The sequence below is a fragment of the Balaenoptera physalus genome (assembly GCF_965194825.1).
Source record: "Balaenoptera physalus genome assembly, chromosome: 10".
NCBI lineage: Eukaryota > Metazoa > Chordata > Mammalia > Artiodactyla > Balaenopteridae > Balaenoptera > Balaenoptera physalus.
In genome coordinates this window covers 32,741,020-32,756,496 of record NC_138889.1, presented here as the reverse complement: position 1 = coordinate 32,756,496, position 15,477 = coordinate 32,741,020, and the positions used below count along the sequence as shown (strand labels likewise).

General features: G+C 33.4%; 1 protein-coding gene across 3 annotated transcripts in view; it reads left to right on the top strand.

Annotated features, from left to right (window-relative positions):
• DYNC2H1 (dynein cytoplasmic 2 heavy chain 1) overlaps positions 1-15,477 on the top strand; it is a 381,735-nt gene that overhangs the window by 161,756 nt on the left and 204,502 nt on the right. For all 3 annotated transcript variants that reach the window (XM_082409863.1, XM_082409862.1, XM_082409864.1), the window contains exons 66-70: positions 6,495-6,658; positions 8,315-8,434; positions 8,992-9,126; positions 10,825-10,968; positions 15,203-15,292. In XM_082409863.1, coding sequence (XP_082265989.1) covers positions 6,495-6,658; positions 8,315-8,434; positions 8,992-9,126; positions 10,825-10,968; positions 15,203-15,292 — 653 coding nt within the window. The remainder of the gene's footprint in view (positions 1-6,494; positions 6,659-8,314; positions 8,435-8,991; positions 9,127-10,824; positions 10,969-15,202; positions 15,293-15,477) is intronic.

The following is a 15,477-nucleotide window of genomic DNA, read 5'->3' as shown; positions in this document are numbered from 1 at the left end:
TTCCATTATCTTTTGTCTCAATGTATTTCCTGTTTTCCTCTTTAATTTCTTCATTGGCTCACTGGTTTTTCAGTAGCATGTTGTTTATTTCTCACATATTTGTGCTTTTCCCAGTTTTCTTCCTGTAATTGATTTCTAGTTTCATACTGTTGTGATCAGAAAAAATGCCTGATATAATTTCTGTCTTCTTAAATTTGTTGAGACTTGTTTTGTGTCTTAGCACATTATCAATCCTGGAGAACATTTCATGTACACTTAAAGAGAATGTGTATTCTGCTCTTTTGGGGTAGAATGTCCTGTAGATATCTATTAAGTCCAACTGGCCTGTTGTGTCATTTAAGACCCTGTTTCCTTATTGATTTTCTCTCTGGATGATCTGTCCATTAATGTAAGTGGTATGTTAAAGGCTCCTCCTGTTCTATTATTGTCAATTTCTCCCTTTATGTCTCTTAGTATTTGCTTTATATATTTAGGTGCTCCTGTATTAGGTGCATACATGTTAACAAGTGTAATATCCTGTACTTGTGTTGATCCTTTTATTATTACATGATGCTCTTCTATGTCTTTTGTCATAGACTTTGTTTTAAAGTCTACTTTGTCTGATATGAGTATTGTTACCTCTGCTTTCTTGTTATTTCTATTTCCGTGAAATCTCTTTTCCATCCCTTCACTTTCAGTTAGTGTGTCTTTAGCTCTGAAGTCAGTCTCTTGTAAGCAGCACATAGATGGGTCTTTTTTATTTTTTATTTATTTATTTATTTTCTGGGTTTTTTTTTTTTAACATCTTTATTGGAGTATAATTTCTTTGCCATGGTGTGTTAGTTTTTGCTTTATAACAAAGTCAATCAGTTATACATATACATATGTCCCCATATCTCTTCCCTCTTGCATCTCCCTCCCTCCCACCCTCCCTATCCCACCCCTCTCGTTGGTCACAAAGCACCGAGCTGATCTCCCTGTGCTATGCGGCTGCTTCCCACTAGCTACCTATCTTACGTTTGGTAGTGTATATATGTCCATGCCACTCTCTTACTTTGTCCCAGCTTACCCTTCCCCCTCCCCATATCCTCAAGTCCATTCTCTAGTAGGTCTGCATTTTTATTCCCATCTTGCCCTTAGGTTCTTCTGACCATTTTTTTTTTTTTTTTTAGATTCTATATATATGTGTTAGCATACGGTATTTGTTTTTCTCTTTCTGACTTTATTTTTTATTACTAATGACAGTCTCTAGGTCCATCTACCTCACTACAGATAACTCAGTTTCGTTCCTTTTTATGTCTGAGTAATATTCCATTGTATATAAGCAGCACATAGATGGGTCTTTTTTAATCCAATCATCCACCCTATGTCTTTTGATTGGAATATTTATTACGTTGACATTTAAAGTAATTATTGATAGGTATGTCCTTATTGCCATTTTGTTACCTGTTTTCTGGTAGTTTTGAGTTCTTTTTTGTTCTTTTTTTTCTTCTTTTAGATTCTTCCTTTGTGGTTTGATGATTTCCTTTCATGGTATGCTCATGTTTCTTTCTTTCTAATTTTTGTATATCTATTGTAGGTTAGGTGGTTTTTCCTTTTCAGCACTTTGAGTATATCATGCCACTCCCTTCTAGCCTGCAAAGTTTCTGCAAAAATATTAGTTGGTAACCTTCTTTAGGTTCCCTTGTAAGAGACTCTTTGTTTTTCTCCTTCTGCCTTTAGAATTTTCTCTTTAACTTTTGCTGATTTAATTATGATATGTCTTGGTGTGTGTCTTTTTAGTTCATCTTGTTTGGGACCCTCTGTGCTTCTTGTACCTGGATATCTGTTTCCTTCTTCAGGTTTATGAAGTTTTCAGCCATAATTTCATCAAATACATTTTCTACCCTGTTCTCTCTCTCTTCTCCTTCTGGGACCCATATAATGCAATGTTGGTATGATTGATGTTGTCCCAGAGAGCCCTTAAACTGTTCTTCTTTCTTTCATCCTCTCTCCCTCCCTCTCTTCCTTCCTTCCTCCCTCCCTCCCTCCCTTCCTTCCTTCCTTTTCTGCCTTCTTCCCTTCCTTTCCTGATTTGGTTATTTCCGTTATTCTATCTTCCAGATCACTTTTGTGTTCTTGTGTATCACTTAGTCAGCTGTTAATCCTTCTATTGTGTTTTCCATTTCAGTTACAGTATTCTTCAATTCTAACTAATTCTTTTTTATATTTTCTAGTTCATTATTAAAATTCTCACTGTGTTCAGCTATTCTTTTCCCTGCTTCAGTTAGCATTTTTTATTACTAATGCGTTGAACTCCTAATCTGGTAAATTTTTTATTTCTGTCTCATTAGTTGTTTTTTTTCAGGAATTTTCTCTTGCTCTTTCAATTGAGGCAAATTCCTTTGTCTTCTCATTTTGCTTAACTTTCTCTGTCTTTATGAAATTAGGTGAAACTGTTGCCTATTACAGTCTTTAATGGGTGCCTTTGTGTGGTACAGTCTGCTGAATCTGATGTGAACACAGAACCTGTCTTTCCTCAGGTTTGCTGGCAGCTATCACCTTGGTAGGAGGCTGGAGATGGAGTTGTTAGATCAGAGCCAGGTGTAGCTGGGGCTTTTTCTCTGCTCAGTGGCCATCACTGCTCTGTAGGGGGTGGGGTCTGTTCCCAAGTTTCTGGAGCAGACATTTTTTTTTTTCTCTCTTTTGTTGGATTTTTTTTTTTAACATCTTTATTGGAGTATAATTGATTTACATTGTTGTGTTAGTTTCTGCTGTATAACAGAGTGAATCAGCTGTACGTATACATATATCTCCATATCCCCTCCCTCTTGCGTCTCCCCCCCACCCTCCCTATCCCACCCATCTAGGTGGTCACAAAGCACTGAGCTGATCTCCCTGTGCTATGCGGCTGCCTCCCACTAGCTATCTATTTTACATTTGGTAGTGTATATATGTCCATGCCACTCTCTCACTTTGTCCCATCTTACCTTCCCCCTCCCAGTGTCCTCAAGTCCATTCTCTATGTCTGTTTCTTTATTCATGTCCTGCCCCTAGGTTCTTCAGAACCATTGGTTTTTTTTAGATTCCATATATATGTGTTAGCATATGGTATTTAGTTTTCTCTGACTTACTTCACTCTGTATGACAGACTCTAGGTCCATCCACTCACTACAAATAACTCAATTTCATTTCTTTTTATGGTGGAGTAATATTCCATTGTCTGTATGTGCCACATCTTTATCCCTTCATCTGTTGATGGACACTTAGGTTGCTTCCATGTCCTGGCTATTGTAAATAGTGTGGAGCAGAAGTTTTGAGGGTTGGGTCCGAGCTGGCTCCATTCCCCTGAAGTGCGTTTTCTCCTCAATCCCAGCACCAGCATTCTTGCCCAGGAGGGGAGCAGTGCTCGGGCAAGAGGGGCTGGCATGGGCACTTGGCATTGGTCTGGGTGAAAATTGTGGCTGTCTGACCACAGACAGAAATCATGGCTGCTCTGATGTGCTGCCTGTGTAAGTACCAGTAATGGCTGCTCCCACCCTGCTCAGACACGCTTTAGGTCTGAGTTGCTTTTGCTTCTCACAGCTGAGCTTTCTGCTCAGCTGTAGCAGCCTTCACCCCAGTGAGGCTGGAGCAGTTGCTAGACTTAGACTGGGGTGCGTGCTGGGGCAGTCACAGGAAACCAGTCAGCCACCCATGCAGTTTCAATCCACCCTCTCCGCCTTGTTTTGGAAGTAAGCAAGCGAGCGTGTGCTCCTCATGAATGGAGTCCAGGCTTCTCGCAGCCCTCCTGTTAGCTCCCCTAGCCCTCCAAACAGCAAGGAGACTCACATTCTCAGTGTCTGACCTTTGGACAAGGGTGCCCAATTTGTGACTCAAACTGCCTACTCCCTAGAGAGGATCTCCGCCTGTGTGATCCCTCTTCTTCTGAGTCCCCTCCCAGGGGCACAGGTCCAGACCTGATAGCTTCTCATCCCTTTATACCCAATTCTATATGGATCTTTCTTACAGTCTTCTAGTTCTGCTAGTCTACAGTTAGCTTTCAGTGAGATCTGTTTCACGTGTAGACATATTTTTGATGTGTTCTGCATCCTTCTGCTTTGCCATCTTGATTTCTTCTCCCTGAGTTAATTTAGTTTTGTTTGTAATCTATATTCTGTGTATATATCAACTTAGATTAATTTTTTTAGGTGTTTGTCTATTGCATTTAATTTGTCAAATGTATTGGTGTGTTTTTATATAATATTCTTATAACTTTAAAATTTCTGTGAGTTTTTCAATAATGTGTCTTTTTTTCGATATTGATAATTTTTTTTCTCTTTTTCTTTGGTAGGTCTTGATAGCAGTTTATCAATTTTACTGTTTTTTTCAAAATACCAATTTTTAACTTTGTTGATTTTCTCTATTGTATTTTCAATTTTTGCTTTTTATTTATTTTATTCTTAATATTTTCCTTAGATTTTATTTGGTTGTCTTTTTTCTAGATTCTTGAAATGGAAATTCAAAGTATTGATAATTCATTATTTTCTTTTTCCTAATATATTCATTTTTTTTGTCTATAAACTTTCTGCTAAGCCCTTCTTCAGCTTCATACCACAAGTTTTGGTTTGTATTTTTTTAATTCATAAGTTACTTATTGCTTTTGTTGTTTAATTTCCAGGGAGTTGGATATTTTCTAGTTACCCTTTTGGGATTGGTTTCTAGCTTATCTCTGTTGTGGTCAGAAAACTTATTCTGAAGTATTCAGTTTTTTTAATCCTGTTGAAGCTTTTTTTATGATCTGGCATTGATTAATTTTCACAAATATTCTGTGTACGCTTGAAAATTATGTAAATTTTGCTCTTGGTTATTTTAATTTTCTCTAAAGTCAATTAATTCAAGTTTGTTAATGGTAATGTTCAGATTTTCCATACCTTTACTTTTTATTTCTATTTGTTCTATCATGTATTGAGAAAAAGTCTCTATGATTTTGAATTTTTTCTTTTAGTTCTGTCAATTTTTACTTTAAATATTTTGAAGCTGTGTGTTTGGATTCATACATATTTGGAATGTGCTGTCTTCCTGTTTGGTTATTTTCTTTATCATTATCAACTGTCTTTTGTCTCTAGACGTATCTCAAGGTTTAGAATTTGGTATTAGAATGATTACACTAATTTTGGGGATTGGTGTTCACATGGTATATTTTTCCATTCTTTTACTTTCAATTTTCTGTTGGTTTTCTTTATAAAGTGTGTTTCTCATAAACAGTATATCATTTGGTTTTGCATTTTTATTCACCATGGCAGTCTTAATATTTGTAATGTAATACAGTTAACCAATTCATGCAATAACTAATGTAGTTTTCTAATTAACCTGATAGTTTTTAATGGCTACCCTGTGTATAACAGTATGCATCTGTGACTTATTTTTTTAATATAGATAAATACTTTGCCACTTTTCCAGTATTGGTCTTTAACTCCGTATACCCAGTACCTGCCTTTGCATTATTGTTGTGCTGCATTTGTCATAGATATTCAGTGGTTTTACTATGATGTCCTTAGAAGTAGTTTTCTTTGCATTTATCCTGCTTGCATTTTCTTGAGTCATTCTAGTTGGTGTATAGTTATTACATTGAAACTTTAAATTTGTTTTTTTCTAATAATGGTTAAAGTTCAGCATTATTTTGATATTGTTTTTTAACCATTTACATATCCTCTTTCATAAAGTGCATATTGAATTCTTTTCACATTAACTTTAAAAAGTTAAGTAAATTTTAAAATCTATTCTAGGATTTTCAAAAATTCATTACATTGTTTTTCTTAACATTAGAAAATAATCATTGATAATATGTATTTTTTACCTAAAAAATTGTTTTTTATCAGTTAAAATCATAAGTAATGCATGTAATTGTTGATTGATTTTCCTGTAGATGTTGTATAATTAATATAATTGTTTTTTATATTAGAATATAAAAAAACTCCTTTGTGAGGCAGAAGTTTACTTTTTCTCAGTTTAATTTATTGCAAAGTACCTGTGTACGGCAGTCTGAATAAATCTTTTTTGACGTTAATAATGGATTCTTTGCAATTACTCATATGTTGTTAATTCCAGGTTTTTACCAGGTCATTCTGTTTTCAAGTGTTACATCTTAAATACTAGTATAATAAACACATTGATGAATTTTGAAGTAGAGAATAATTAATAAGAGTTTCTATTTTTGTCATCTATAATCAAACATTTCAGAAAAATTGGTAATATCAAACATATAGTTAATGTTAAAACTATATTGAATATAAGTAGATATTCCTTTGATGCTTCAGTATCCTAGGATTGTCTTAATGAATATTATTTATCCTTGTTTGCATAAGTGCTGACTGATCAGTAGAGCATTCTCGTTAATAGTCTTTTGGGTGGCCTTGCTGTTGCTGTATTTTGGACTGTATCTAAAAGCCTGTAAGAAAAACTATTTAGAAGTACTAGAAAATTATATTTTTTAATGTCATGTAACAAAATACAGAATATTCTGGCCAACTAATTATGTCATTTTAAAAAAACAGGACCACGTTATGTGGTACAAATAGGTGACAAAATTATCGACTACAATGAAGAATTTCGCCTTTTTTTGTCAACAAGAAACCCAAATCCCTTTATTCCACCGGATGCAGCTTCCATTGTTACTGAGGTTAACTTTACTACAACAAGAAGTGGATTACGAGGACAGGTATATATGGACAATCATTTGCCTTAGAAATCTTTAGTATCTTTGTATACTAATGAAATATTTTGAGTGGGAAGCTATTTTGTTAAATTGATTAGCGTTTAAACTCATGATTTTGAAAATACACTTGCAAATCAGTAACACATTTGGGTTTATTTCATTTTCCATTAGTGTTAGAATTGTATATTTGTTGCTAATGTCACATTGCTGCTTCTTCCAGTATAACTTTAATTTTACAGTCTACTCCTGTCATATTTGTTAGAATTTGAGAAATGGAGGCTCATACATGTTAAGATTAGCAACTTTATTTTTTTTAACTATGAAAACTGAAGTTTAAATGTTAAAATTGCAGTTATTGACTTATTCAGCTAGGTGAGGGTCTTTGATTCCAAATCCAACAATTTTTTCTTGGACTAGAACATTTGCATGTTTGAATTCACTTTATCTGTGTATGGCTTATTACAGTTTATAGTTACTACATGAATTGCAAAATGATTTTCATGTACAGATTTTTACTTATACACTCCCTTACTCATTTTTCCTCTTTGAAGATATCCTGTTGACTTTTTAGTATCATCCTGTTTTTTACCATCTAACAATAGTATATTTCTTCTCTTTTGATTTATATGATAGCATGTATATTTGCCATGGTTTTTACTTTATTGTAATTTTTAAAACTCTCCTATTAAAATATTTTTCTTACCGTACTAGATGACTCACTGCATATTTTTATGAACAATGTCTTTTGATTGGCTTGATGATATTTCTCATAAATAAAACAATGTCAAATTACTCAGAGCTTGGCAGAATTGACAGAATTGCTTCTTCTATATAAAAGATCTCCACAGTAATTGCTGAAAAGGGCTATTTAGGTATTACTTTAACAAGAACTAAATGAACATGCTTATACAATAGATTTTGAATTAATATATTTTATGACATGCAAATGTCATTTCCTATTTTAAAGTTTCAAACTGAAGAATTTGACATAGCAGTTTTCAACAGCTTTATTAAGATTCAGTTCATATATCATACAATTCACCTCTTGAAAGTTTACAATTCAATGCTTTTTTAGTAGAATTTCTGAGTCTTAAGGTAACTCTATATTTACCATTTTGAGGAATAGACAAAGTTTTCCAAAGTAGCTGCACAATTTTACTTTCCTACCAATAATATATGAGGGTTCCCTTTTCTCCACATTCTGGACAACATTTATTATAATTTGTCTTTTTAATTATAGCCATCTTAGTGGATGTGATGTGGTATCTCGTGATTTTAATATAGTATTTTAAGTAAGGTAACTATTTCTTTTTGTGACTACTTACCATTAAAAATGTTTGCTTCCTTAGTTTTTATATATTTAATCTAATTTAAGAACTGAATATTACATGTTGATATGTTAAGTAATGCAATTTCTTATAGCTGCCCTATAATATTTAACATTTTATCAATTAGTTAACTATTCATTTTGCCTCTTTTGTCAGAAATAATTGTGAAGGTGTCGCATATGTTTAACTAGAAAGAATGAAATGAAGTACATAGTAGTATCATTATACTTGTAATATTTGATCCAACATAAGGCCTGTTTGTGGGAAGTTTTCATTTTGGTTTGTTTTGTTTGAACTTTATTGCTAGAATAACCTTGGCTTTTTTTTTAAGCTTTTGGCATTAACTATTCAGCATGAGAAACCTGATTTAGAGGACCAGAAAACAAAACTATTACAACAGGAAGAAGATAAGAAAATACAGTTAGCTAAGCTTGAAGAATCTCTTTTAGAGGTAAAATTGAGCTATTCAGTATATTTTTCATATTACATTATTTTGATTTTAATCAAATATTGTTTTTTAAAAAATTATAGTACCTTTAGCATGTTTTTGGTTGTATCAAAGACACATCAATATGTATCTTAAAGTCAAAATTCAAATAGAAAAAGGTAGATGTCTAGGAATATAAGACTTCTAGGTGTACTGTTTAAGACAAGCAATTTTTAACTAATATCGTCTTTATACTGTATTATTTCATTAATATTTGATTTTATGCTCAGAAAAACATTCAAAGGTAGCATGAAATTATGATTTGATCTGTAACTTTAAATAGTTTTTATTTTTATTAGGTTGATAAAATTAATACATATACAATGTTTTGATGATATAGTATCATATAATGATTTACAATATCTTTTGATATAGAAGGCTGTAAAATAATGAAATTCTTTTAAGAGAACATAAGTTCCCCAAAACATCATCAAATTAATGATAGCTAACATGGGCTTCTTTTAAATGATTATTTTAATATATATAATAATGTTCATATTATTTTATTAATTTTTCTGCAGACACTTGCCACATCTCAAGGCAATATTTTGGAAAATAAGGATTTGATTGAATCTTTGAATCAGACAAAAGCAAGCAGTGCACTTATTCAGGAGTCACTTAAAGAATCTTACAAACTCCAAATTTCTCTTGATCAAGTAAATATTTCCTTCTTTGTGATCTTATATTGTTTTCTGAAACTTTCATGTTAATATGATAAAAATTATAGTACCAGGACTTCAGGGGAATGATGATTGCAATAAAAGAAAGCTATTCAAAAACACCAGGTCCTTGGGTCTAATTCTTATTATAGAGAGGGTGATAGATGTTGAGGGTATCAAGGGTAAGGAGTGCTGGTCATTGAGCCCTGCTGAGTACTGCTGATTTCTGGCATGTTATCAAAAGTTCTAGAGCTATAAATTTTTACTGAAATTGAAAATGAGCGTGTTTAAAATGACTGTTAGAGAGCATTTTTGCCATTCCTGGAACTTTTCTTAAGTTAAGGCAAGTTAAGTATATCAATAAAAGAGTTAAAAGCTATTCTTTCCATCAAAAACATTTTTCTTCCCTACTCATCCTGGACCCCATGAATGTGTTGATCTGAACTCTTTTCTTAAAAATGGTTAAAATCCTTCTTGTTTTATTCTTTTGACATTTCCTAGAGCAAAATTTCAACCTTATATCAGTACAATGTATCTTTTTTTTTTTCCTCCTACATTTGGTGACAGAGATTTGCTGAAGAAAATCAAACAATGAAGCAGATTAATGTTATTGTGAATTCCCAGTCTCCAACCTGACCTGGACCCTTACTGACATCCTTTAATATTTCCCATTTCCCTCAATGACTTTTCCAAATGTTATTTTAGGTGTTTTTCAGCTGTTGCTCAAATTCTACACTTACATAGTATTACTTTCTTCACTTGAGAAAGAGCTCTGTTGAAATCAGAATAAGAAAAAACTTATAGCCTGTTTCCAATCCAGTCATCCCACCTTCTCTACCAGAGCTAAAATTGGCAGATGTCATAGCTGTCACTGTATACCAAAAGGATTTTGAACTTTCTGTGCCTTCTCTTTCTGAACAGGCATCACTGAGTCACACACATAATTTTACCAGTATCATATTTATAATTCTGGTGCTTTGATCAGAATGACATGGAGACCCTTCTCAGAGTTCAGTTCATAACCTCAAGGCCATTTAATCCTATGATCTTTTCATCCTTATCATCATTTACCTTCAGTCAGAATGAAAGCCCCTGTGATTATTGGTTTGTTCTATGCTTATGTTGAACAGTGCTAGGTGCTTTATTATCTTAATGTGGACACTCGTTACAGTCTTCTACTCTACCTCTACTTCCATCAGTGTTCTTGTTGGTACCTGTCCCACACACTAGATTCATTGTTCTAACTTTTCTCCACAGGGGTAGCCTGTAGTGCCATGCTGTCTTACATGACCTACGTGACCTCTGATCACAGCTGTTTACCATTCCATTTAATCCTAATACAGGTGCTTACCTCTTTCCCCTAATACAAGTGTTCTTCATTAAAACCAACCCATGTACTACTTCTAGCTCTGTAATCAGAGGGGAGGGGAGGTATTCAGAATACATTACCTGCAGTTACATAAAAATACAAAACAAAAATGTAATATCTTAGGATTAAAAGAAGTATAAAAACTTAAGAATAGAAAAGCTGGATTATGCAGTTTCTTTATAAAATTCTGTGATTCATCTTTATTTGTTGTATGTATGTTGAAAGTAAGGCTGTGGCTAGATATGTGCATAGCAGTCTGTAGGTGGCAGTAAAACATTAGAACTAAGGTGTCACCCTTTTCCCCCCCCACCCCCCTTGTTCCACAGGAGCGGGATGCCTATCTCCCTCTGGCTGAGAGTGCCAGCAAGATGTACTTCATTATCTCTGACTTGTCAAAAATTAATAACATGTACCGTTTTAGTTTGGCTGCATTTCTCCGACTTTTCCAGCGAGCTCTGCAAAACAAACAGGTATGCTGTTGGTTACCCCATAGCTGAGACTGAATGAGAGAGATTGCTTTACTAGGTGCTTAATTTATAATAATTTCCTGAGAAAGGTTGCTTGGAATTATGTTTCAAAAGACCATATGTAACACTTTTAAACTATATTTAAAAGAAACTAGCTCCTTAGTTGCATTTTATGTTTTTAACAAACTGTCCCAATGTGGCAGTCCTCTTAATGGAAATGATTTATGTTCTGAGTATAAATTAATAAATGATTATCTTCTCAGATGATCATTAAAAAAAAAACCTGGATGATTCAGGAAGGTATAAAGATAAGAAATTATCCACATGATCCATTACCTGGGGAAAACAACATTTAAAATTTCATTGTATACCCTTGTTGTTTGAGGCTATAATACATACCCGATATTGTTCTAGAAAATGGGAATACAGGAACATATACTGTTTTATCAAGCTTGTATTCTAATGGAGGGAACAATATATTAAAGAATACACATAATTTTTACCAAAAGGTATAATACTGTGCTTTAAAAATATATTGTACACAATTTTCATGTCAGTAAATACAAACCTACACAATATTTTTGAGAGCTTGTGAGGCTATACCCTACTTTATTTAGCTACCTCCTATAGGGTGTTATGGTTATCTCTGCTGAATATCTTATTACCCCCAAATTTAGCAGATTAAAACAATGTTTCTCTTATGCTCATTGATTCTTTCTTATGCTCATGTATTCTATGGGGAATTTTGTCAGGGCACTGCAGGGATGGCTTACCTCTGCTTCACAAGGTCTGGGGTCTTGGTTGGGAGGAATTGATAGTGCAAGTGGTTTTGGGGAGGCTTCACTTTCATGTCTGTTACTTGGGGTGGGTGGACTTGATGACTAGGACTGCTGACTGCAGCACCTCTCCGTGAAGCTTGGCTTCCTCACAGCAGAGTAGTTGGATTCCTCATATTGCATATTGAGATACCAAACATGTATTTCAGTGAGCAAGGCAGAAGCTGAATTGCCTTTTATAACCCAGCCTTGGGTCATTTCTGCTGTATTCTATAGGTTGAAGCAGTCAGAGCCTACACAGATTCAAGAAGGGGAAAGAGACTTTAACTCTTGATGGATGGAGGGTCAAAGAATTTGGGGGTTATGTTTAAAATAGCTATAGACACTTACAGGGTTTTTTCCCCAGTGTTTTGTTTCTCCAGTTATTTTCCTAGTTAAATTCCTAGACTTGGATAGCTGGGGCAAAAATGCACATTTGTAAGCCTTTAGACAAATATTGTCTAATTATCCTTTGGAAATATATGCTGTTGGTATATTAAACTAATACAACAACAGGGGCCTTTTAAATCTACACCTTGAGCAAAAATGAGTATTATATATTCATTTTAAATAATTTTTAATAACTTTAATTATTAAAATAACTTTTAATAATTATCCTATTAGGTAATTGAAAAATATTTCACTATATTTGAAAGTCTTTGGTCACTTGTAAGATAACTATCACTTGTAAAATAAATATCAGATTATTTGTGTTTTTTCTTTGGTGAATTATTATTTTTACATTCTATGGTATTAATATTTTAAAATTTTACTTATAAGAGTTTCTTATATATTAAGGACACTAAACCTTTGTCATATGTTGTAAATATTTTGGGTTTATTAATTTGCTTTTTAATTTATTAAAAAAATATTTTTATGAAACCAAATTCATCAAGTTGTTTATAGTTTTTGTGTTCAGTATAATACTAATATAAGTGTTTTTTGGAATTATATTTTGGATGAGAATAATTTGTTCTTTTAGATAGTTAGGAGCAAAACTTCATATCCGAGTAGGTTTACTTAAGTCTATTTTTCTGAGGAAAGATTATTATTCATTCAGTTAATATTTATCACAGACTTACCATGTGGCAGGCATTTTTCTAGGTGCATGGGTGATATAGCGGAGAATAAAACAGGAAAAAATCTTTGTCTTCATTGGCATAATATTTTCATGAATGAGTTATTTCAGAAAATCTTTATTTGATTACAAATAATGATGAAAGTTTACTGATGTCTTTTCCACTAAAGTAAATCATTTGAAGTTGTTCTTACATAAGATTTGAAATAAAATGGCACCTAACGAAGAGCTTGTGCTTTGGGGGTAGGCTTTGTTAGTAAAATCTGTCATCTCAGTCCTGGGAGTCAAGGTAAGCATTTCTCCCATGTATATATGTAATGTCCTTTGGACAAAGATAAGGTTTCAAGATGCAGGAAAGGGCTGAAGAATACATAATTGTGTTCTTTGTCCTTTGGTTTTAAAAAAAATTGAATTTTAATATGTTAAATTTAATCAAACCATTTATAATATGGTGCTGGTAGAAGAATTTTTACAAAAAACAGTAATAGTGTAAAGTCTGTGAGAGTTGGTTCATGATATATTGATCATATTTCTAATTTGCTGTGTCAGCAGGTAAATCTAGAGAGTCATTTATACTTAACTTCTTTTGCATTAATAATTTTGTATAAATTACTTAGAAAGTACACAGTAATAAGTTCATTTAAAATTCATTCTTATCTTTTAGTAAAAAAATTTTATGTTAAAATTCAATGACCCTATAAAATATAAGAACTGAGAAATAAGTTAGAAGGTCTAACTCAACTTAGTAAAAATACTGGTTATTTTGTACTGTTTAGAAAAGCTTATAGCTCAGTGACAATATTTCTGTGATAATATGGCCATTGAATAACATTGACCTTTGCATGCGTGTGTATGTGTATATGCACAAGTGTGTTTAGGTGGGCATTTGAGTTCATTTGAAAAATATAATCTGAAATACATAGAGTAAAAAACTTGTTTTCCATTGTTTTGAAAATCTACTGGATCTTGTAGGTACTATATTCTGTCTCACATTAGAGTGTCTTTTAGTGGCTCCAAGCTTCAATTTCACATGTGATCTTTGTTAATAAATAGTAAAATTAAGAGAAGTGTTTGTGGTATGAACTGTGAATAATAAGCTCTCTTGGTTAGAACATGCTACTAACAAGGCCAGAAACCTACGTTTGATGTATCTGAGTATCAAGTCACAATGTTTTCTGCTAATTTCACACATTTTATTGCTCATCCTGTCATCCTGGGTGTACTTCTCTAAACTGTTAAAATTATTTTGCTAGATTTTTTTTTCCTTGCCAATTATCATCACAAGGAAGCAAGCAAATTTTGTCTAAATGTTATACCAGAATTGAATTCTGCAAGGCATGTATTCTCCAATTGCACCCAGAATGAAGTGAGACTTACACTCATATCACACTAAGGGAAAAGGCCAGCCTTTACAACATCCCCTCCACTATTCCTACCCCAAGCCATTTTTCATTAATCAGATAAAATAGCCATTAATGATATTTTTCAAATCATAGCAATCATGTACAATGGAGGTACAAAAGAAGATAAAAAACTAAAACTATGTATGAATTTTTTAAAAAATTATTTATTTATTTATGGCTGTGTTGGGTCTTCGCCCCCGTGCGAGGGCCCTCCCCAGTTGTGGCAAGTGGGGGCCACTCCTCATCGCGGTGCGCAGGCCTCCCACCATCGCAGCCTCTCTTGTTGCGGAGCACAGGCTCCAGACGCGCAGTCTCAGTAGTTGTGGCTCACGGGCCTAGTTGCTCCGCGGCATGTGGGATCCTCCCAGACCAGGGCTCGAACCCGTGTCCCCTGCATTGGCAGGCAGATTCTCAACCACTGCACCACCAGGGAAGCCCTATGTATGAATTTTTACACCACGTATTTCAAATTCAAGCTGGAGGGCATGGTTTAAGATTGTTTAGGTTCCTATACTGGGGATGAGAAAATTATTTATAGTATGATTCTGGTCATACTGTTTTGGGGCTGGATTGGTAATTATAATACAAGTAATTAAATGGCTTTAACCCAGATTGATGTAGTATTTTTAATGCCAGTAGGAATCAAAGTGGTATGGTCAAATTCAATTCATATGATATTACTGGTAATTGATTATAATTTTCATTTACTGAAAGCTTTAACTCTATACATTAAAAAATACATCAATTTTTTTATTATATTAATGTAGAAGTTTAATGCACTTATGCATCTAGTCCCTTGAGTCTGATTGACGAAGATAATTGTTCCAGAATCAGTTTTGAGTCTGGAGGAACAATTTATAAGCATGATTAAACTGGGGGGTACCTTTTAAATGTTCATGAATTTCCTAATGGTTTTTCAATTTTCAAATTGTAATCTACAGGATTCTGAAAATACAGAACAGAGGATTCAGTCTCTTATCAACTCATTAAAACATATGGTATATGAATATATATGCCGTTGTCTATTTAAGGTAAGAAACATTGTGTTTTTCACTTAATAAAATATTACTTGAACCTTGATTTAATACAGTATTGGGTTAAATTATATTATATTATACATTACTCTTTACTTACTAGAAAGGTATTAAAATTGACATTTCTGATATTTTCCCAGAATAATATTCATTACTAACCAGAATGTCTTACAGCACTTGGG